General features: G+C 42.5%; 2 protein-coding genes across 2 annotated transcripts; both read right to left on the bottom strand.

Annotated features, from left to right (window-relative positions):
- Window positions 1-1,492: 1,492 nt before the first annotated feature.
- Window positions 1,493-13,955, bottom strand: ube2z (ubiquitin-conjugating enzyme E2Z). Its single transcript, XM_076752589.1, has 7 exons — window positions 13,049-13,955; window positions 12,436-12,508; window positions 10,622-10,809; window positions 9,806-9,917; window positions 7,211-7,323; window positions 5,825-5,915; window positions 1,493-4,701 (listed from the first exon to the last, which is right to left on the bottom strand). The coding sequence occupies exons 1-7, from the start codon at window positions 13,504-13,506 to the stop codon at window positions 4,519-4,521; spliced, it is 1,218 nt and encodes a 405-aa protein (XP_076608704.1). The 5' UTR covers window positions 13,507-13,955; the 3' UTR covers window positions 1,493-4,518.
- A 1,097-nt stretch (window positions 13,956-15,052) lies between these two features.
- On the bottom strand, window positions 15,053-22,388 carry atp5mc1 (ATP synthase membrane subunit c locus 1). Its single transcript, XM_076752920.1, has 5 exons — window positions 22,275-22,388; window positions 20,740-20,787; window positions 19,677-19,757; window positions 18,386-18,564; window positions 15,053-15,473 (listed from the first exon to the last, which is right to left on the bottom strand). Exons 2-5 carry the CDS (start codon window positions 20,776-20,778, stop codon window positions 15,359-15,361), a joined length of 414 nt encoding a protein of 137 aa, XP_076609035.1. The 5' UTR covers window positions 20,779-20,787; window positions 22,275-22,388; the 3' UTR covers window positions 15,053-15,358.
- Between the last annotated feature and the right edge of the window lie 1,007 nt (window positions 22,389-23,395).

Below are 23,395 nucleotides of genomic sequence, written 5' to 3'. Positions count from 1 at the left end.
GCCGTGCAGCTCACTCCTTAGCCTGTGCAACAACTGTGATTGATCCTCTCGGTAGCATCTCACATCCTTTGCTCCTTCTTATTTCTTCTCCTTTGAAATTGGACCCTACGGAGGGAGGAATGTAAACCATGTCTCTGCTGCTGCACCGGGTTGATGTGCAGGTGAATGAACCACCTCTGCATCCATCTAATGTGAAAAAGAGCCACTATAAACACCACTTGACCTACTGACATCACACCCAGCAGCTGCATGACAGAGAGAGCTGTCACTTTCCATAGAGGCATGTCATTGCAGAGGAAAGAGCTGCCAATCCTGTCCTCCTTAGTGGCTGGACATCCAGGCACTGCCAGTCTGAGTAATGCTCTGGAAGCGGGTGTACATTTACTTGCAGTTGTCATGAAGCGGAGCCAAGCCAAAGCCCTCGCTGCAGTTGCAGGTGAGCTCTCCAGTGCAGCCCATGTGGGTCTCAGACCTAGAGGGCTGAGTGGAAGTCTCAGGGGGACTGCATTACACAGATGCTTGCGCGGAGGAGGTGTGTAATACGTGGGGACAGCCACTAAAGAGACGAGGGTTCAATAATGTGACATCTAGGTGGGTTCACACACACACTGAGGGAGGAGACGCTGAGCACAGACAGTGACGTGTGTGCCCTACAAGAATTTTACCAAAATAAAAGTTTTTTTTTTTTTTTAAGATTCAAGATTCAAAGACATATTTGTCACATACTAATTGATGATGTTGTGGTTTTCTGTTCATATTCTGAAAGCAGCACTAACCAATAATTGTATCAGTAGATCGAAGCACTATGTTTAAAGTGAAAGGCTTGTAGTGACAAACTCAGAGACTGGAGACCAGTTCTGCAGTTTAATGTCTTTGAACACATTATTTTGGTTTCATGGCCCACTCCTTCACTCTTTTGGTCGCAGCACCCTCATCATCCTGGGTTCCAGCAGCAGAAAAAGCTCTGGTGAAACCGCTGTGCACCTGCTCAGCAGCAAACAGCAGACAGACACAGTTAGAGACTAGCAGGTTAACATATTGGACAATTTAGCAGCTAAAGAAAAATTGGATTCCCAGTGGCCAGGCCACCAAAAACATGACTCCACATTATGGTAATGTTATCACAAATAAGGAACAGTAGCACATATCTATGTTTTAAGGTGGTAATACCTCAGTGTAAGAAAGTGTTGCTTAAAGACAGATTAGATTGTAATGTTTGAAATGTTCTATATATCTATATATTAACAAACTACAGCTCATTTGGCTTAGTAAACTCATTATTTCATCTTGTTTAAAATGAAAAGACACCGTCCACTGCTCTGTCCCAGCTTTCAAATGAGAAATAAATTGTGGAAAAATACACTCGCATAAAAGCTAGTGTCCAAGAAAACTGCACATTCTCTTTGGATTTACTGCTGAAAACAAATACCCCCTCTGCCCTGGCAATGGGTGCACATCTACAGGGGAAAAAAAAAAAAACACCAGTCAAGTATATCAGGACTGAACAACATTTTATTCTGTACTTTTCCAGAACTTCTGTACAATACCAACATTTTCAAGACCTGGAGTGAATCACCTGTGTCAGTGATCCAGGCTTTATAGAGCCACAGAAGAACCCTGCTTAAAGCACAACACAACACAACCAAACAGGGACAGGATTTCTTCACTTCCGCTTCAGGAAGTGTGTTGCAATCAACATTTTGGCAATCACATATATTCTGCTAGGAGTTGCTTCTCATATAACCATTCTATAACATAATAAAACAAGTAAAAAGGAATGCCCTATATTAGTGATCCCATTTGAATCTTTAGCAACCGAACCCCTGCCGGAGGACCAGGGTTTGACAAAACACTGACAGCAGAGGCAAACTGCTCCTCTCTCCATCAACATGGCTGCAGAGAGCTAAAGGCAGACCGGAGGACAATGGAAGGCAGAAAAGATATACAACAAGCACAATGTTCACTGTTTTGTCTGACACCTTGCCTCAACATGAAAGCTTCTTGAAAAGAGTAGAAGAAGGGAGGTATGCTGAAGTTACAGAGCCCACATTTGGACTGAAGGGAGCATTTCAACATTTTGGGAAATAAACCAACTGCTTTTCTAGGAGAGAGTATGTGAAGATTCATACCACTCTAATGTCTGTTAAATATGAAACTACAGTCATTAGCCAGTTAGCTCAGCACAAAGACTGGAAACGGGGGGAAACAGCTAGCCTGGCTCTGTCCAAATGGAACAAAAGTTATGTACCACCACCTCTAATACTCACTGACACGTTATATCTTGTTTAATCTGCACAAAAACAACGTTTTATGGTTTTCATGGGGGACTGTAGTGGACTATTTCGTGGCATGTAACCCCCGTAACATGGCGAACTGTCATTTCCACTTCGACTTTGTACAGATCAAACAAATGAGATAGAACATGTGAATGGTTGAACTTTGGAGGCGCTGGCAGGTGGATTTTGTTACTCTCGGACAGAGACAGCATAACTGTTTCCATTCTTTGTGACCAGATAAGATAAACTAACCAGCTGCTGGCCACAGCTGCATATGAAGTGTACAGACACTATCAATCTTCTTACCCAACGCTCAGCAAGAGAGCGCGCATATTTCCCAAAATAAACTGTTCCTTTAAAAGGATAGATTCTGATTTTCTCTAACTCCATCTCAACACTCACATCCTGTGTGTACACTGGAAGTACTACTGGTACTGGTGTAATCATTCCTCCTCTTCATAATATAAAAAAGGGTCCCTTCCTAATGCTGAGTGTAAAAATGCATCCGATTAGAGATCCTATGAGGCTTCAGCATTACCACTTAGTCAAATCAGGAGGTTATCGAATGGAACCAATGGATTTACGTGACTTACACTGTTGAAGCCTCAGATTTTGTCCCATTTCTAACAGTTGAATCCAGCTAAAAGGGGTCTCAGATGAACAGGTGGAATGACTATAACAATCAATAACACCTTCAGTGTACATAAGGCATATGAGATGATTGTATTACCTAAAAACTATCCTTGTGGGGGGTTTCCTCTGCTGCCTTCTCTTCTTTTCCTTGATAACAACTCTCACTGTATTCACACTGCAGGCAACACTGTCGACACATCCATTAATTTCCTGTCACTGACGAGGGACACTTGGCCAGTGTGCACCCAGACAAAACAAAGCGTTAGCTGAAAAATGGCAAATCAGATTTCAAATTCACACAAATGAATATCAGTTCAGAAGAAGGCTTATCTGTTCATTTTCATCAAAAAGCTACTTAGCCAGCAAAAGCCATCTTTATGTATTAAATCAAATTATGCAGAGAACAATGCCAAAGCAGTAAAACAACTTCACTTGCCTTCTCTGTCCAGATGAAAGCAAAGATGGAACAGAGTGACTGTTGCTTGCAGTATGGACACATGGATCATTCATTAGCCCCCCCCCCCGGGTGGATCTAGTTTGGATTTTATGCTGACAGGTTAATCACAAGAGCCAGCAATGCAGTGAACAGCAAGGTTTCCAAATAAACAATGCACCCTACAAGCAGCAAATTAGCATTAGTTTCAGCACAACAATGAGAAAACAGCATAGCAAAGGGTATAAAGGTGAATGTCAATGAAACTGACATTTCTCTAAAGGCTTCTTATCTGGTAAACAGATTTCAACAGCACTATTAGAACTGAAAGCTAAGCAGAAGTTTCTGTATAATACACAGGAATCGTTGTATTCAGAATCACGAGCTGCTGATGTTTTATGTGGCCTGGTTGTCGAGGCGGCTGTAGTCCACTGTGAAAGAGCTGCGGCATGGCTTTAACCTGGCCAGAGGAGTCAAGGCACGAGCCCCGCAGAGTCTCGCCAGAAGGTCCAAACTTTCTAAAACTACCTTCAATTGTTAAAGGTGCACCTTTCCTTCCTCCCCTCTAGAATTCAAAGAAGACGAGGCTACTTTGAAGGACAGCCCGCTTCGATGACCTCCATCACCTTCCACTGTTCCAGCCAACTCAGGCCAATCATCCAACTCTCTCCATGTCCTTTCGTTTGGCCCAAACCTGCCGGGACTCCAAAGCCTGACTAGATTTCTGTCTGGGCTTGTGGGCGTTTTGTCCGTTCCTACAGTGTGGTCAAAGGTTTGAGCCATGAATCTAACCTTTTATATTCACAAGCAACAATAGCTGGTTAATCTCAAAATCTAACAGGCATTTGGGAATTAAACTGACAGCATCAAAATGGCTGCTGGTTAGCTACAGATGTAGCACAAATACACCGCTCCAGGCCAAATTTGCCAGCATTTGACTGGTGGATGGTGTTTTTTTTTTTCTCATTGTCAAGAGAGCGCTACCATTTCTCTCTCTCTCTCTCTGCAACATCCGTATAACAGAAGCTTGATTCCAATCCTGAACCTGAACAAAGCCTGAAACGTACGTGTTGCATTCTCTTCTGTGATTTTAATCCTCCACTGCAAACAAAACAAAAAAAAGTCCCTTTGCTTTTAGTTCTTGGCCTGGCTTTAAGACCAGCACCATCCAGGGAGTCAGGGCTGGGAGCTGCCCTGGCTGTCGGGGTCCGTGCCAGAGGAGCTGGTGTCCGAGTCTGAATCCTCGTCGTTGTGGTTGTCCTCCGCCAGGCTTTTCTGCCGTATTCGCCTGTGGGTGGCGCTGAGACGAGTCAGCAGGCCCTGGTAGTCGAAACGACCGCGCTTTTCTCCAAATGGGTCCTGGGTAGACGGACAGAAGAATAAACAGAGAAGTGAACTAGAGTAGGATGTAACATACGGCTCTTTTTATATTAAGAAAAGATCTAGACTCATTTTCTGTGTTGTTTTTTTACTGTTTAAGTTAGTTGCTTGCAACTGCATAATTTAAATAAATCAGATGAGCAAGGAAAGAAGGTCCAGATCAGAGATGAATATTATTCCAGAAAATTTGACATTTTCTCTCCTGTGAACAGAGGGACCCTATCTGGGAATTATACTGGTTTTTAAAGGTACAACTTTAGCTGCAGTCAAAACGCATTGGTCATATTTCAAGCAAACCTTAATCCACCAAGGAGAAATATGCACAAACCTTCGGGTTCCCAACCTGACCGCTTTAGTCTATTATTTGCTGGTATTACTAATTATTAAGAATTATTAAGCAACAGAATGCCTTTTATGTCGATCAGCATTAGAATTAACACCATATTAACTTTGCATGCAGCTTGAATTTCGTTGCAGCTCTAAGCAATATGAAAAGCCAAGATCACTGCCTGCTGAAACAGCCTATTCTTCACTGAGAAGGCCTAAACAACCAAAATCCATTACAGAAGTCATTTGGTGTTTTCAAAGCGATTCTATTAAGCTGAGATGAATTCCATACAGTTTCTGCGCCGTCAACAAAAATCGATACATTCCACTGTGAAAATGAATGTTCCATTGTAGAAAAAAAAGCAGCACTGCCGCCCTGGCAACACTGCATGATGGACAGAGGTAACACAACCAGAGCTTCTGTGTCCATACACAGGTCCTTTGTAATAAGGATAGAGCATTACTAACTGATAATGGACGTAAAAAAAAAGGGTGTCTTCAAACATTCCTGCTTGGATCTTGTTAACTGTTACTAACTCTAACATGTTAACCTTCATAACCAAAGCTGCAACATGCATTTTTGAGAACTATGTGATATTGCTCCATCCCTTGGATGTATGTATATTGGTAAATCCTTGCATTACAAATATTCATCTCACAGAATCTCCTTACATTGTCACTAAAACACACTGACATTAATCTACAAATGGAAAATTAAAGACATAGACATAGAAGACAAGAACACAGATTAGATGAAATAATAACAAATAGTCACCTGCATGTTCTGTCCCTGTAGATGCAGCCTCTCTTTGCAGACTCCCTCATAGAAATCATAGTATTCCAGGAAGGACTTTTCCATGACACTCCTAAAAACACACATGCACACACCAATCAGCTGATTAGCAGAAAGAGTGACTGAAGAGGAGAGAGAGGAAGAGGAAAGGAAGACAAGGAGGAAATGATGTTAAAGCTTCCATACACAACATTCACTGCCACTAGATGTCACACTAGAGCACCAGCATCTCACACCAAAACAATGAGCAGACAGCTCTGTTGCTCTCCTCAAAACCACCTGACGCCATTAACAAAAACAGCAATTTTACTTCGCAAATCATCATAAAACCCTCCAAAACTGTCTTGTTTGTCTTTGCACTGTTCCAACAGTCAGTGGTTTGGTCAAAATGAACCATCAATTTATCGACACACAGTTTATCCCAGCTGTATATTACAAACGTATTCATCTCAGTAAGGAGCTATTTCTTCAATCTGCTGAGCAACCTACAGTAAATCCACGTAATCCTGCTAATGCTAGCTACCTAAAACATTAAGGAAAATGTGCCTGAAGTAGCTGAAGTGTGATGCTTTCAATAGAATGTGAATTCCTTCCTTCCTTCAAACTCTGTCATCTCGCTTTTGCAACGCAGTGTGGGAGGACTGGGCGGAGCAGTTGGACAGAACCACTGCTTGCAGACAGACAGCTGCTGTGTTGGGAAGCTGTGGAAGCGAGAGCCAGGGGGTTATTCTGGAGGAATAAAACACACTGGATTACGCTGTGATCCCAAGCTGCTCACTGCCGAGAGAAGAGCTTATTTTTTCAAGTGTGCTTAAAAAGTGGATCTTCACTCTTGCTTCTCAGCATGTCTACTGCCGCGAACCATAGAGGTGCGCTGTTGGGCGTTTCTATGTAATTAGTCTCTCTTCATCCATGTCACTGACTGGATGGGAGATGCACTTTCCTTCATGAGCGTACAAAGTGGAGAGGAGGGAAAAGAAGAGAGATGAGACGAAACGAACAGAAAGAGCAGAGGCTCTGTTGAGTTCAGCCAGATGGTGAACTGAAAAACAACACACACACCAGTCTCTTCATAAACATGGGGAGGGCCAACTGTTTCACAGGGAGGGACTCACATGAACTAACATACATACAGGACCTGACCGGGTACCAAAACACAGACCAGAAAAGCATGGATTAGGACACACATAGAGGGAGTGTGTCTTCATTCTCTACTCAGGATGACATTAGTCCCCTATATCTATTCCCCTATAAGCAAATAGTTATTTGCTGCTACATTCATGTTCAAAATCTCATATATAGAACCTTCAAAGACAGATGGAAGAGAAGGAGGAGGAAAGAAAAGATGGACAGGTATGTTGGTCTCACCACAGAGCCTCAGGACAGGGGACTTTTCCCTCCAGCATGTCACACACAGCCACCCTCATGGTTTCATGGCGGATACATTCGTTGTAGTTCTTACTGTCCCCTGGATGGCGTTCCTGAGAAAGGGACAGATGGAGACAGACAGACAGACACACACACACACACACACACACACACACACACACACACACACACACACACACACACAAAGAAACCTTGCTGAAAGTCCAACTTAAACAAACATCATCTATAATGGCTGTGACTGTGAATTATGTGTAACTGATGCATTGTTGATATTATTTCACTCATACAGTCGCACTGGAACTTCAGAACTTACATCATTCAACTGGAATAACCTCTCAATTAAATTCAATTTCTCATTTCTTAGTGTAAACAATGTATGACAAAGCTAAAAAGGCATCATCTGTTTTTGTGGCTAGGGCTGAAAAACATCTTGTCATCTGGTCCCAAATTTCAAAACCTAAGGAGTAACTCTCAAGAAGTGTCAGTGAGGCAATAAGCATGAAGAATCCTGGTAACATGATGTGATAGGGCTTGTGATTGGCTGTCATAGAGGCAAGCAGGAAAAACCCTGTTATGCCCAGGGACAGGGACAGGGTGTGTGTGTGTGTTTTGAGGCTTGACTACACTGTTGCCAAGACTGTCAAAACAACATGTTCAAGGAAACACTTGACTGTTCGTGGAATACATTTAAGGTTTGGAGGGTGAGGGCACCCAGTTGCTCCATGTTCACTGCAAGAAGAACAGGCGGCAGCCATCTTCCTCTCACCATTCAAGCCCACCTAACCTCCACCGCTGCTTACTACAAATTCTTGCCAGACTCATTTGGGAGAAGAGTGAAAACCTCTTTGTTTATTGCTCTTCTTTCAATGAACAAATGTGCTGTTTCTCTCCCTGTCAACACACCTAAACCATGCCCACCCTAAGCTGCCAGTAGTTCCTTATAGGACGCTGATTGGTCCAATCAACTGCAGGTTGACAATAAGCACGTAATTTGCCTGGTGAGATGGATGTATACAGCACTGCAGGAAGTCATGCGATTTGAGCCATCTGACAGTTAGCACAATTGGATAATGGCAAAAAAAACAAACAAACAAACAAAAAAAACAAAAGCCATTTAAAATGAGGCACAGCCTTCATTTTCCTCACAGGACATAGGTGCTGTACTTGGACAACGCTGCCTGTTTTAGTGTTTGCTTGCAATGGGTCATAGAAATGGCTCTGCTGTAAAGAGCTCAATGTAAATAAAGCTAATTCATTTGTTTATTCGTTAAACCCATAAAGATCTTTTGTGCTTACAGCGCAATCGTTAAGTTGCTGCCATTTCTGGTGTTTTTCGAAGCAGCCTGTCTAACAAGGATGACCCTGTCTACACAACGAATTCACTTCTTAATGTCTTTAGTCATTAATTCATTTGCTAATATCTGTCAGACGTTGACTCTCCGCTCTCTAATCAGCAGGACACAACCACTCAGCTGACACACACACACACACACACACGTGCAAGCACGCACACACGCACACACACAATGTGGGCAGGACTGATACAGACAGATGGGCACATTTCTCTATCATCACGCTCGCACTGTTTTAAAGCGGAGGCTCGTGGTTATAAAATGTATCTGCATAACCAATTAACATTTTACTCCCAACTATTTTATTACAATCAAAAAAGTAATATAATAAATTAGCAAGCTGAAATTAAATGAAAAGGCGGCTGTTTTGGCTGGCAGCTGGCGCTTACGGTGAGAATAAATAAGAATAAAATACATCAAATGACAAAATCTCAAGCTGCATCTGTACATTTTTCCCTTTTTCCTACAGGATCCTAACAATCCATAACAGAACTAATATCCACTGTCACACTCTGCTTGTGTTTCCAGTGCTCTGCTCGCACTCTGGGATTGGCTTCTGAAGCTGAATTCCAGGACTGCTCAGGGGATGGTAGGAAAAGCAAGCTGCAGGTAAACACTGCAATAAGGTTTGTTCTAATATACATGCAAAGTTCACCACAGTGTTGGAGTGTGTGTCATGAGTTTAATAACAACTTTCACATAGCTTTGGTATTTTTGTTCATTCTTTATATTTTTATCAACCCTAAAGTCAGAATTAAACCCATGGCGAGGCATCCTTTCATTACTATGGTCCATGTCACTGCTACAGCATTCCTGAAGACCTGCGGCCAGCAGAGACTCAAGGCCGACCTTTTTAATCTTGCTTTTAATTTTATCTATTTGTCTATTCATTTATGTATTTGGTGGGAGATGAGTGTTGTTGTAGTGTGAAGCATGTTATGTTAATTTCTATTTGTACATAGTTTTCTTTATTTGCTATACAAATGAAGTCTGACAGATTGACTGATTTTGGAACATCTAGCGTAATCCCAAACCAATCCTGAACCATAACCAATTATGTCTAACCCTAAGCTGAACAGGACCTCACTCGAGATGCTTTGCCTCATCAGGGTTGGGCTTTGGTCCCAGTGACGACTACGTAGTCCTGTAAAGTTCAGTGATTATACCAGAAAAGTTCCCCAATAGGTAACAAAAATGTGTTCACACACTTCATCTACACTACCTGTTCAAAGCCAGGCTCATTATGATAGGGGTTCTCTGTCATCAGAGACTGGATGGAGATGAGGACAGATGAGATACTCTGAGCTGGACTCCATGCTGGGCCTGTCCATGTCCTACACACACACAAACACAAACACACACACAAACACAAACACACACACACACACACACACACAGATTACACCATCATGTAGTTGTTTACAGTGTGTTAATTCTAATTTGTAAGACAGAAACACACTAAACACACCATTTCTCACCATGATCAACCATCCTAAACAAATTCCTGTGGAGACAAATACAAACTACAACCCTGATTCCAAAGAAGTCTGGAATCTGTGTAAAACATAAATAACACAGAATGTGATCATTTTCTTATCCTTTTTGACATATACTCAATTGAAAACAGTACAAACAATATATGTAATGTTTGACCTCATCAGGTTCATTCATTTTTGTAAATATGTGATTATTCTGAATTTGATGTCACCAACACGTTTCAAAAACACCTGTTTGGAACATTCCACAGGTAAACAGGTTCATTGGTAACAGGTGAAAGTATCATGATTGGGTCTGAAAGGGGCATCGTGGAAAGGCTCAGTGGTTCACAAGCGAGGATGGAGAGAGGATCACCACTTTGTGAACACATGAAGGAATTAAGGATATCACTACATGGGCTCAGGAACACTTTGTAAGTCCATTGTCAGTAAACACAGTTCATTTGCAAATGATTACATCTTGTTTCCACTGACATTTTACACAGCATCCAAGCTTCAGAATTAGGGCTGTATGACAGAAATGAACCCTCACTCAAACTCACCCCAGGATGCTGAGGCAGACCTTGCCATTGCGGTAGAAGTTGGGGTTGAAGCGGACAGTGTTGTGTCCGGTGGTGATGAGCTTGACCCGCGGTGGATGGATGGGGTAGTCGGGGGGGCAGCGGAACAGGAAGAGGAAGAAGCCGCCTTCGTACGGTGTGTCGAACGGCCCTGTGATTAGGGCGTGGATCTGCGTGAAAATCAAAGAAAAACCGTGTCAGTGAAGTTGGATTAACTGATGAGAGGAAAGGAAAGAATGGTGTATGTTAATGTGTTGGGGGGAGGGGTTGGGAAATCATGACAAGGGCACATGAGAGAGAGGGATGCTGGGAGTGAACAGACTCTGGAGCAGAATATCTGACCTAGAATACAACTGACAACATCCACATCAGACCCTGCTGTGAGGAAGAATTGTACAAATGAGAGGAACATCAAGTTTCAGTGATTCCAGCACCATGACCTAAAAACTTCACTCCTGCCCTGTTTGTTAATGGTGGTGGTTCCCAGTCTGGTTTAACCTCCAGCTGAAGTGGAAACTCCCATCAAGGCAGTCAAAGTTTGACACAGGCTGGAAAACCCCTGATACTGCCCAACATATTCATCTCCAAACAATCTATAAATAATTCAACCACCTCTATTAACTGCAGCAATTTTACAGGGTTCACGTTGTTTTTATTATCAATTTGGTTTCGCAGCAACACCAATAAACAACATCCAAAAAGCTTCAAGACAACGCTTGCTTAAGAAGTCCACTGGGGACCAACTACAACCATTAGACCTGGGAAAAGTCATTTAGTTAGTTTTGACGCTCTCAGCACTTATTTTACATTTTAGTGAAGTGGTGCTGCCCAAAACAGCTTGAGCGCTACAGTTACGCCTTGTAACGGCAGAGAAATCCAAGCACACAGGAAGCACTAACACGCAGCTACGTCCTGTAATTATTGTTACTTCCTATAAATTTGGGTAACGTTACCCAGCAGCCAGCACACACACTGCGCGCCTGTGCTGCAGCCAGAAGCACAGGGGAGATGTTGGTTAGGGCCAAGCCCATTCATTTACTCAGTAACTGACATACTGCAGTCTATACTGTGCATTTACTGCCAAAACCACAACTTCAGGCTCACCTTTTCCTTCACTTAGCGAACATTAGCTCAAGCACACACCTGCTACACACACATTCATCAGATGCATGAATGTGTGTGATGCATGTAATCATCTCAGTAAGTACTCTCTGGAAATAATACAAATATCCTGTGATAACAGCAGCTTAACTTACTCTGAAGACACACTGAAATCAGCTGCCACTCTCTTGTCATATCAAACAACAGGTAGAAAGCAGCTCCAGCAATTTCAACATAAATGATCATGAAGAAGGTGTAGTGTTTGTCTGATCCTTGATCAGTTCAAACGCTGAACGGTGTGTATGAATGAGGGAGCAGTGTGAGTGAGGGTCCATGATGATAACGTTTTTTGCCTTGATTGTAGTCCATAAGTGGAATCTCAGCATGTGTCTGAGGTAGTTCATGGCTACTTGTTGTTGTGTATATGATAATCTTATTTTGGTGTGTTTTAGCTGCTACCAAACAACTTCAGGTGCATTACCACCACCTTCTGGCCTGGAGTAGAGAAGACCCCTATAGGCCGAGAGGACCAAGTTGCAATTCCAATCAGATCTGTGATCTGATCAATGAAGACACATATATGAGGCTAAGTGTATTAAATGTCATCCAGATTTTATCTGGACACTTGAAATAAATGAAAAGTGGAAATGAGGCCATGCTGTGAATGCTTTGTCACAGGGGACCTGGACATTTACCTTGGTCATGTCTTGAGGATCAGGGACAACAAACATCCCTGGTGGAGGTTCCTTGTAGATGGACATTATATCCCTGCAAAGACAGAGGAAGGGAGACAAATTAGTGTCCTGAAAGGAGAAAGTTAGAGCAGAGATAGAAAGAATCTGTCTCACGCCTGATCACAGATGAAATTCCACTCATGTTCATTGAATGGGTTTGCAGCTGAAGTCTCACTGACATCCCAAAACCACAGCATCAGGCCAACCCAAAACTACTGCTTCTACTTGTCGAGATGACACGAGGGTTAAGTGAAATACGTCCGTTCGTAATATGTGTGAAATGTGTTTCTCGTTTCAGTGTAGGTTAAAGCAAACTACAGAGGTATTCCTTCCATCTATCCGAAGTTCAACATGAAATCCGTGTATCATCGACTAAGTTACAGTATATGCTGGAGTTTCCTGAAACTCTGCGTCATTTTAATGTCCCTTAAGGTTTCCAGTGATGGCAGAAACTTTGTGTTAAGCTTTCACTTTCGATTTTTATTCACCTCATTGGTATGTGAGGGCCTTAACTTTACCTAAAAACATCCAACTGTGACAATACGGAAAAATCCTCCACACCGTGTTTTCTTACCTCTTTATCCTCAGGATGCACTGCTGGGAAGCCTTCTCGTTGTCCCAGTCCGTGCTGAGGGTCGGGTCCCAGGAAGTGGCGTGGATTTGGGACAGGAGGCCCGCTCCTGCCACCCCGCCGACCCCAAGCCCAACACCGGGGAGAGGTGAGGAGGCGTGCACGGTCGGAGACACGGCCACGGCGGGTGGTGAGGAGCCAGGAGTGAACGTATTCCCAAAACCGGCCAGGGTAGCAGTGACGGCGGACATGGGGGCCACCACAGCGGTGAGGCCACTCTGCGCCGCAGCCGCGGGAGGAGGGGAGGCCGGGTTAGCGCTGGAGTGAGCACCGCTGGCTGTCGAGTGTCCTACCGGCAGAGAGTTCGCCAAAGTCGGCAACAGCGAAGCTCCGCTGCCCTGTCCGGTAACGCCTAAGCCAAGGGCACCGCCGCTGGACTGCTCTCCAAAGCTGTCCGCCATGGCTCGCAAGCTAATAATGTTAAGCTACAGTAAAATCGATGGCGTTGACTTATTTGTAAGGCTAGCTAACTGTTAACTGCATTGACAGCTGCGTGAGAAAGTTCCCTCTGCTTGTTTTGTCCAGCAGGATCAGAGAGCGGAAAAACGGGGCAGAGCCGAGAGCAGAGGCGAGGCCACAAAACAAGGTATTTCTTCCCACGACATGGTGGCTACTTGTCGTTAGCTTGTGTGTTTTTCCTAAGGCCTCCAAAAAAGTATTAAGTCGTCAGCAAAATGACTTCCTCCACCTTGATACGGCTTATGAAGCAGTTCACTGTCCGGCTGGTGTCGGTTTAAGAGAAGATAGCGTCCGAATGTTTGGTTTTAAGCTGACCATAACCTCTTTACTCCATTCACATCACGCAAGTTCAAGATCCGATTTCTAAATAGTCAAGCCAAACTGAAATGGCAAAACACGGGACATCCGGTGCGGACTTTCAAAATAAAATTCCTCATTGGCTGTCGCAATAAGTACTGCTGAAGGCGGTATGGCGGAATGAGTATTTAATAATTAGATCAAAGTGTTTATGGAGAAACCTGTGATAATTGTAAATCGATTTAAATTCGTTTCATATGATGAAGTCCAAGCCACACAGTATCATTGATGGAATGTCTCATGAAAAGGCAATGGGCACATCATTATTATTTATGCAGTTACTTTTCTTTCTTATTAGTTAGCTACTGCTCTGTGTGGTATCTTTCTTAACAGCAGGCATCCCGACAAACCTTTCTGTACTTTATAGAGGCCCCGAGGTGTCAAAAACAGTTATACTTCCATACAAAAATGGATCTCTTGCGATGTGGTATCCAGGCCAAGTTAATAACTATTTCACATTCACTGCAAAATATAAAGTCCTCAGATGACTACTGATCATGACAGTGGCAGTGTACTCCTCCTCCCACATGAGAAACCGCACTTTGACATTTTATGGACAAATCTGTAAAACCAAGTCAGTAATGGACAGTCTGATAAAAAATAGTTGCTACCCCATGTCAGCCAAGTTTCATGACTCTTCAAATGGTTTTGCACGGCACACTGAATGAAGGGGGACATCTAACCCAATGGTGATTTGCAGTGGTTCCTGTTCAAAATGGCCACATGTAAAACACAAGAGCACATCTGAAAACTAGGTAACTTTTGAAACTCTTTCAAGTTCAAGTGCTCCTGTGAAGAACTTATACTCATGATATAGTTGAGGTTAATAGTACATGTAGTTCTGCTCAGAATTAGCAAGTCATTTTGTAAATTGACATAATCAATCAGGATACATCTACAGCACTATTCAAACATGTAATATATATATATATATATAAAAACAGGAGGTCACGGAGGGCAGTCTGGATTCTGTGAGAAGACAGTACAAAACACTTGGCCGGCAGCTTATCTCATTTATAGTAGAAGAGTAAAATACCATTTACATTTGATGCAATGACCACTTGTATTTTCAGAGTACATATGGAGCAATTCATTTTCTTAGTAAGGAAAGATTAAAAACACTGCAGACTGTTGTTAGTTATCCCAACCATTTATTCTGGACAGATTTCAACCGAAGTGAGGTCTTACATAAAACTTCTGAAAAACAAAAATAAGCGTAGGAACATAAAAATGTAGGATTGGAGGTTTGTAACCCTCAGATGTAAATAATTTTCCTTTATTTATTTTTCTGTTGATTGGAATGGCATACCAGCTCATTCACAGTTCCCGTTCTGGAAACCCCCTCCAGATGGAAGGAAGGAGGGAGAAGGGAGCAAGGAAGGAAAGGAGACAGGAAGAAGGGTTAAGTGAAGGGATCTGTGGGCGTTGTTTCCAGGTTTACATGGCAAAGAGGATGAGGAACGCCACCATCAGACAGAAGAGACCCATAGCCTCAGACAGGGCAAAGCCCAGGATGGCGTAGGAGAAGAGCTGCTGCTTCAGGGAGGGGTTCCTGTGGGGGAAGACACAGGAAGTCAAATACACCGCTAACCAAATGATAATCTGATCACAACCAAACAAGGACAGACATCTGCAAGAGCAGTGCTGCAGGGTGGACACACAGCTCATGTTCTTCAACACAACACATAGCTTGGTCAAATTTTTCCATGCCAAAAATGCAAACACTGAAAACTCAAATTAATCACTGTATTTACAAAACCAAATGAGCTAAATTTGGGTGTTTTGGATGCCTTCTGTGTGAGTTTCATGTAATTAATAATCCATGTACATGTGAATGTGTTTAGAGGCAAGCTGGAGCAGGGCTGAGCAATAAACTCTTGATATGGGATCATGATAAAATTTATGTTGATAATGATAAACTTTGGTCTTGATATAATAGATGAAGCAGCGCAGCAGACATGAGCAGGACAGCAGTGAGTCAGTGCGCTGCCTCTCCTCTGCTCCACACAGAGTGGACAGAAGCGTGACTTCAAAACCATCACAGAGGGAACCAAACAGACTTCACGATGTATTTCACAGGAGTCATCGACAACCTGCTCAATGCTCATTAAACATGAGTGCAACAGAAGGGAGGGAGTATGAACACTTGAGCAAACATCTGTTGGACTAACTTTCAGAAACGTGACACCTGCTTTGTTTTAAACAGCTGCACTTCATGCTAAAGTGCTGACAGTGAACTTATGTTATCCTTCAAAGCTGAGAAAATTGACATAAAAAGGTCATATGGAAGTGGTCTGAATATGAAAAATGACAACGAAGCTCTAAGACAGCCTGCAAAATAGATTCTGAATCAAGCCATGTTTGCACAACTAAGTGTTATTTTATCTTTCATGTTAAACTATATTCTCAAGTCTAATGGACCAACTAGTTTTCTTCAGGCTTCAGTCACCATCAGGATGCTCTTCAAACTGGCAGCATTATAAAATTATATAGTGTTAAATGTCGATATTGATCTGTATGGGTAAAATGATTGTGGTCATATTTTTTGAGCATCGCTCAGCCCTAAGACATGACCTAACATGACCTGTGTGTGACCTGTAACATGCAGGGACGATGACATGTACTGCTGCGTTCTCTACTGTGGCTGCATCAGTGCTTATCATTTGGTTTGAGTCTGCTCAGGTGTACTGCATTTTTTATTTGGTTCCAATTACCCTCATGTCAGACATGCTTCCATTGGCTCCCTTTGGGGCTAGAGCTTCCATCATTTGTACACATAGGTTTCCACTGGTAAGTTTTGGATTAAATCCAAAAAGAACTAGAAAACCAATCGTAATAAATGTTAGTTTGCTCATGAATGAAATGGCCTGAAACTCCCCGAAAACACACTGTCTGAATGAAAATAAGTTAAATGGCTAGTCGACATTTTAGAACATAAATGTATCCTCTTTTTGTACTGATTAAAACTAGAGAGAAGCTGTTCAGTACAGCTGTTTTTCCACATACAGACAGAAGGTAATAGGCCGTCTCTGCCCTCTCATGAAGCTGTAGCTCCCTATGCATTATGCCGAGCACTTACACATTCTGCTCTGACTGGACAGTTGTGACAGCCTGATGCAGCCATCGTACTTTTCAGGAGGCAGCTGCTGTAGTTTCCTCAAGTACAGAAAAGCTCTTCCAGCCTTTTTTTTGATGTGGTATGCGTTGTTGAAGCTGCTTTAATACAACAATGACACTCAAGCAGAGTTGTGGTCCCGTTTCTGCACTGGAAGCAACCCCCCACTCCTCTTGTGGAGCAGAGTAGTATACAACTCTGCTTCCACGGGAATCAAAATGAGAACGATTGACCCTAACCTTATTGTCGCTCGCATTGAAACAGGAGAGCCGCATAAAATAGAGCTTCTCTACTTTATGCGTAGTGTTGCGGGGCACCTTTTAAATCTCTGCAGCCCAGCGGGCAGCGCTGAGCTGTGACTCCAGGCCCCATTGACAATGAACAGCTGCCTGCTGCTGTCCCATCTTTTGAGTGCGTTTGTGTGAACAGCCCATGAGATGTGCAACACAATCTGTAATATCATGTGGTCCAAAACGGAGACAGTTTTCATCCATGAACAGTGTGATCGAAAGGAGCAGCTTGAATAGTTTTGTTTTGTTTTCGAAATACTTTGGTTATACTTCCGTCTGCATATTTCCATCTTTGCCATCCACTTTAACATCTTAAATGCTAATACAGATTAACACTACCATCTGTTCATTCACAAAAATAAATCACTAATTTGAAGCAATTGTTAATTTGTGCTCACAAATGAGTTTCTTTCTGATGACGCCTGCTCTGTACTGTGGCCTCAGGTATTGTATTACACTGAAAAAGCTAATAGATAAACTGTAGCTCAGTCAGTAGATTATATCACTATGCAGTCGTCTGTCCTGTTATGTGACAAAAACCTAATTCCAAGACCATTTTCTTGCTCAGCTGACAACACGAAGCAAACTCCATTTACTTAAGACAGCAAGATATACTTATAAGTACTTGTAAGCAGAAAGAGTTGTGATTATTTTGTGCAAGTACAGTTTCCAAGGTCAACAAGAGACTTGACGCAGACAGAGTCTTCAGGTAGGTTTCAAAATCCAGTTCTTATCTAAATAACTAGAAGGGAACACGAAGTGATTGTAGAAAAGCAGTGGGAAGTCCTGTGGAAACACACGCAACAGGTTTGGAAAGGCTGTGATGTTGATGTATGCATTGATTTCATTTGAAAAAAATCTGTCAGGGAGCGCCCAATAAACTATATTACTCTGCCTCGAGTCAACTTCACTGAGGAGGTCTGGCTTTTAAATTTTCAGATTAGTGAGGACTATTGTAAAAACCAATGACAGGTAGATATCAGGGGTTGAAGAACAGTGTCAGTACTGTACACATTTCAGGGTGTTGTGGATAATTCTAATGTATGATGGAAAAACTACCTGGCATAGCCAATGATGAGGCTGCCGAACACTGTTCCGATTCCAGCTCCTGAGCCGGCCACACCCACTGTGGCAGCACCAGCACCAATGAACTTGGCGGCAGTGTCGATGTCCCGGGAGACGGCACTGGTCTGGAAGGAGCGGGTCAGGATTGCAGACTGGCTGACTGGCAAAAGAGCCTGGAAGAGAAGAAACTGCTACAGTACATGCCACTTCTGCATCAGCCAAGAACAGACTCGAATATTGTTTATGCATTTCATGTGTTCAAGTGAAGTCCACTATAAGTCACTTATGAAGAATCTTTTCCAGTGAAACTGGAGACTTAATTGTTAAACCATAGGATGTGCAGGGTGCTGGCACACACCAAAACTGAAATCCAGGATTATTCATGACATACATTTTAAAGGTAAAATGGCAGATATATCATCATCCTGCTGGAAAACATCAGTAAACCGCAACCATCACATACAACCCTGATGCCAAAAAAAGTTGGGATGCTGTCAAAAACAAAACAGAATGCCGTCATTTGCTAATCCTTTTTGGACATATACTCAATTGAAAACAGTATAAAGACAATATATTTCATGTTTGGCCTCATCAACTTCAGTGATTTTTGTAAATATCTGCTTATTCTGAATTTGTTTGGAACAACAAGTTTGGAGAGGAGCAACTAAAGACTGGAAAAGTTATGGAATGCTCCAAAAACACCTGTTTGGAACATTCCACAGGTTAACAGGTTCATTAGTAACAGGTGATAGTATCATGATTGGGTCTGAAAGGGGCATTCTGGAAAGGCTCAGTCATTCGCAAGCGAGGATGGAGAGAGGGTCACCAATTTGTGAACACATGAATGTATAAAGGAGATTACTGCATGGACTTTTATTAATATTTTACAAAGCATCCCAACTGTTTTGGAATTGGGGTTATATCTTTGTTCACAGATATATTCTGTTACTTAATACTGCAGAGCCATTTTACACCACACAGACATTTAGCCTGAATCTGAATGAGGTTCTGTTTGTGCTCAGCTTGATGTGGCCAAAATCAAGATAATGCTAAAGTCAGACTTTTCTACAAATGTATAGTTGAGGTAGCCATGCCTTTTTTAAAAAGACCAATCTGTAGAGAAAACTACTACATCCTGATGAAGATGAACACTAAAAGAAAGCGATATACCACTATAGATTGGATTAGTATTGGCCATCCCTCTGCACAACCCAGGACTTGGCAGGAAGGCAAAAGCTATTTAAAGACAATTGTGAGCAGGATCACTGAAGGTCAAAGGACTGACCTGCTGCTCCACTGTGGCTTCAGGTCTGTTGAAGAGGGAGACTGAGACTGGCCGGGCGAGGACTCTGGACCCCCCACGCAGCTACAGACAGACAGACAGAACATAACTATTAGTATTAGCACACTTCCACAATGTTATTATCTGTTGCAAAACAAACAAAAGGCCAAAAACACCCATGTAGAAGTTAATCCAAACTAAAGAATTACATGAAATTGCCATTTTTGGACACGGACCTGCTGCAATGTAATGTACATAATGGGCTAAAAATTGCAATTTGCTGCATGTGTCAACATTTTCCTAACCACAGCCTTTTGTCAGTCCACAACAGAAGTTTAAAGAAAGTGGATTCTGTTGAAATGGACAGCAGAATAACAAAACTACACTTCAAGTTTGATAAAATGATTGTACTGTATCAGTATTGTGATTTAGTACAGGTCAAACTATGAAATATCCACTGACACATCACACTGGTAGTTTAACATACAGGTATAGTAAGACAATGCAGCTACAGGTGCACACATGACAGTGATCAGTCAGTCAGCAGAAGTTAAGCTGTATCGTTTCTACCATGGTTAAAATTTGCTCATTGCAGCCAATTTTGCAAAGCAGTGACTGATCAGTGTCAAACTGTGATTCATAGCATTTCTGCATCACAATCCATTTAGACCACTGCTTGTACTGTGGTGATCTGCCTGTCCTGCTGAACTGTGTGTCAGATGTAAATATGGAACGTTGTCCTCCACAACACCTCCATGACTGAGATGCCTAAATGCTGCAGGGTCAGCTGACATGGAAAAACAACTAACTGTGCAACTGTCATAAAGAGCATGGACCAAATATGGCTGCCATTCAAAACTACTGTGTCCTTGAAGGAAAAGCTAATGCAGGCACATAACTCTGAACATATCATCCTTTGGAGTCATGTCACTGAAATTTTCATTTCATGGGTTGATGTTTCGAAAGCTAGAAACCTCAACCCTCATCTCCCACACACACTTATACATGTCTACACAGGAGAGAAGGAAGAATATTCTTCCAAAAAAACGTATTTCAGCTGACATACCACAGCAGGAGAAGTGACAAACTTGGCGCAGGCATACATGGCTGGAAGCTGGAGAGAGAGGAAACATTTTATATATGCTGTCAATGTCCTCATGCACTGTTTGATCAGGCAGCAGATTCAGTGATGTGGTTAAAGACCATTACAGGAATCAAACCTGGAACTACAGTCAGATGGTAATTACAAGAGAAAGGTGGACATCTAGAGGTTGTGATGAGTTAAGTCTGAGACACTGAAACAAGACAGTACACTACGTGTACAACTATATGTACATTAGGTGCTGGTCATCTTCATCTTCATGTCACGATGTGTGCAATAAATCCATCCATCTCACAAAGACACAGGGCAGAGGCTGCAGCTCAGCGCCAGTTTGCTATTCAATGACCTGTATCTTTGGCAGCGTCACTGTAGACAGAAGTAACCTTAGGTCCACAACTCAGGGTCACACTACACATGCACACATGTACTTAAGTACGTTTCCAGTGCAACAAAAAAGGTTCTCCACGTGAAATTAATCAGTTTCAGGAAAAGTGTCCCGGTCACATACAGGAAAATCTAGTATGCAAAGGTCAAGTCTAGCAATAAGTTGATCAAGAGGGGCAGTTCTGCTCTGCTGCTCCTGGCAAGTTCAGCCAAGAGGCTCAGTTAATCCAATTGCATCGACTACAGCAAGGATCATCTCGAGATAAACCGCTAACTATCCACACATGCTGCAGAGTGAGTGGCTAACGTTAACACTCCCACTTCCAGACGCCATTAGCAGTAACCTCGAGGGCATTTCTACATAGAAGATTCACATCGCCCACGGTGGGGGTTCAGTAAACATCAGTATTCTGTGAAAATACGAATACAATTTTAAACTTTGACAAGGCCAGAATAAAGGTTGGCTTGCATTACTGTGTCACCTGTTTAGACCTGAGTTTGGTTGACTGTCCTCGGAGAAGAAGGGAAGCGCCGGAGCTAAGCTAAGGTGCTAAGCTAACCAGCCTGCAGTCTTGAAGGTCAAAAATGAGCCACAGACGGTCACACTTGGCCTGGAAACTAGGCACGGTGCACTCCCTGCTACAATAAAGCTGATATAGTGGTATGGCAAGGGGCGACGTGACATCGCATGTCTCTGACAGAGATGTCCTTGCAGCGGCGGACTGATTCAGAGCACGGTAGGCCTCAGACTGTCAGACATTTTACATTCAAGTGTCAACCCAGCTTCCCCGTGCTGTGACCACTGTGTGACCTGCTGATTACAACTGCAGCACAACAACCACAGCAACTGGTCGAAACGCTCTCCTGAAGGTGCCGCCACCTTACTACCTGTCACACGTGTAAACCAAGAGCTGACAATCGGCTCCGAAGTTATTCCTGGTAAGCAAGTCATTGAATGGCCGACCTAGCCTGCTAGCTACCGAACGTTAGCACTGACAGCTAACTTAACGAACGTTCCCCTGGCGACTGAGCTTGGATATCAGACGCACATGCATTTACAACACGGACCAACGTGAGTACGCGTGAAGCGTGGGAGAATGAAAGGCACATATTACCGGTTTGTTACGGCTTTCGGAGGGTCCGGGATTAGCTGCTCTCGCACACAGCGGCAGTCAATGAATGTAGGATGTGTAGATTGTCACCTTGTCATTTATAAGATCAGCGTCTACGTCCTAAACGCCCATTGGTTAGAGAGAGCCTCCTTGCATTCAGAATTGGCTCACCGCCATGTTACACCCGTCACTCTAGCCTATCGGAGACAGCTTTATTAAACTACAGTGTTTGTGACTGGTCGGAAGGTTTACGAGGGCGGGATCAGAGGAGCTTTCATTAATTTAATTGGACAGTATTGCCGGGAATGATGAGTTTACGAGGAACGACCTTTTAAAGTACATCCAGTGTCCTATGTACCTATTGGTTAGTCTATGGGAAGTCCCGCCCATTATAAAGAGTATAAATAAGTTCCCCACGTCAGAATTCCAAAGGTAAATTATGTTGTAATGTAAGTTCTGACACAACTTCTCACCCCTTAATACCACCATTGTACCTGGATGACAGAGGGTATCAATTCAGTCACAGACTGTTTTATATTAAACCCAAATGAATGCAATACATTAACAAACATTTGCTTGTTTCTAATTAAGAATGTAGTGAATTACCAACATATTCATCCACAATTAGCTTCAATTGACAAAATATAACCCTATTCTTATTAGAGCATGCCTTGGAGAAGCTACTTTCAGGTAGACAAAACAATGACAATCTCATGCCCAAACTTATCTTAAGACTAGAAAGATTTACATTTCTGTTTTCACTGCTGAATTTTTGCACTTATAGATAGATGGATAGACAGATACTTACATACATACATACATATACATACATACATACATACATACATACATACATACATACACAGATTGCTTTATTGATTCCCTAAGGGAAATTCCAGTGTTGCAGCAGCAATTCACATATCACAAAACATACATAACATAAAATTCTATACACATGTGCACAGAAACCATTGTGCTAGACAAAAAATAAAACAAAATACAATTAAAATATTAAGTACATAAATAATAAATAAATATTTAATACAATATCATTTATTGAAGTATCAGGTGAAGCACAAATACTGAAAGCAGTTGAAATAGCAGTTAAAATGGAAGTCTTGCAA

The sequence above is a fragment of the Chaetodon auriga genome, chromosome 16 (genome assembly GCF_051107435.1).
Source record: "Chaetodon auriga isolate fChaAug3 chromosome 16, fChaAug3.hap1, whole genome shotgun sequence".
NCBI lineage: Eukaryota > Metazoa > Chordata > Actinopteri > Chaetodontiformes > Chaetodontidae > Chaetodon > Chaetodon auriga.
The sequence above is the reverse complement of the archived record's forward strand: the minus strand, read 5'-3'. Positions and strand labels throughout refer to the sequence as shown.

Excerpts from the sequence above, each read along its gene's own strand:
- atp5mc1 (XM_076752920.1), bottom strand. The coding sequence starts at position 20,778 with ATGTATGCCTGCGCCAAGTTTGTCACTTCTCCTGCTGTG. Across the intron at positions 18,565-19,676 it reads AAGCCACAGTGGAGCAGCAG|GCTCTTTTGCCAGTCAGCCA; the intron begins GTCAGTCCTTTG and ends CTTCTCTTCCAG. Across the intron at positions 15,474-18,385 it reads CTCATCATTGGCTATGCCAG|GAACCCCTCCCTGAAGCAGC; the intron begins GTAGTTTTTCCA and ends CTTCCCCCACAG.
- ube2z (XM_076752589.1), bottom strand. The coding sequence starts at position 13,506 with ATGGCGGACAGCTTTGGAGAGCAGTCCAGCGGCGGTGCCCTTGGCTTA. Across the intron at positions 5,916-7,210 it reads CCCTGTCCTGAGGCTCTGTG|GAGTGTCATGGAAAAGTCCT; the intron begins GTGAGACCAACA and ends GTGTGTTTTTAG. Across the intron at positions 4,702-5,824 it reads TACAGGGACAGAACATGCAG|GACCCATTTGGAGAAAAGCG; the intron begins GTGACTATTTGT and ends CCGTCTACCCAG.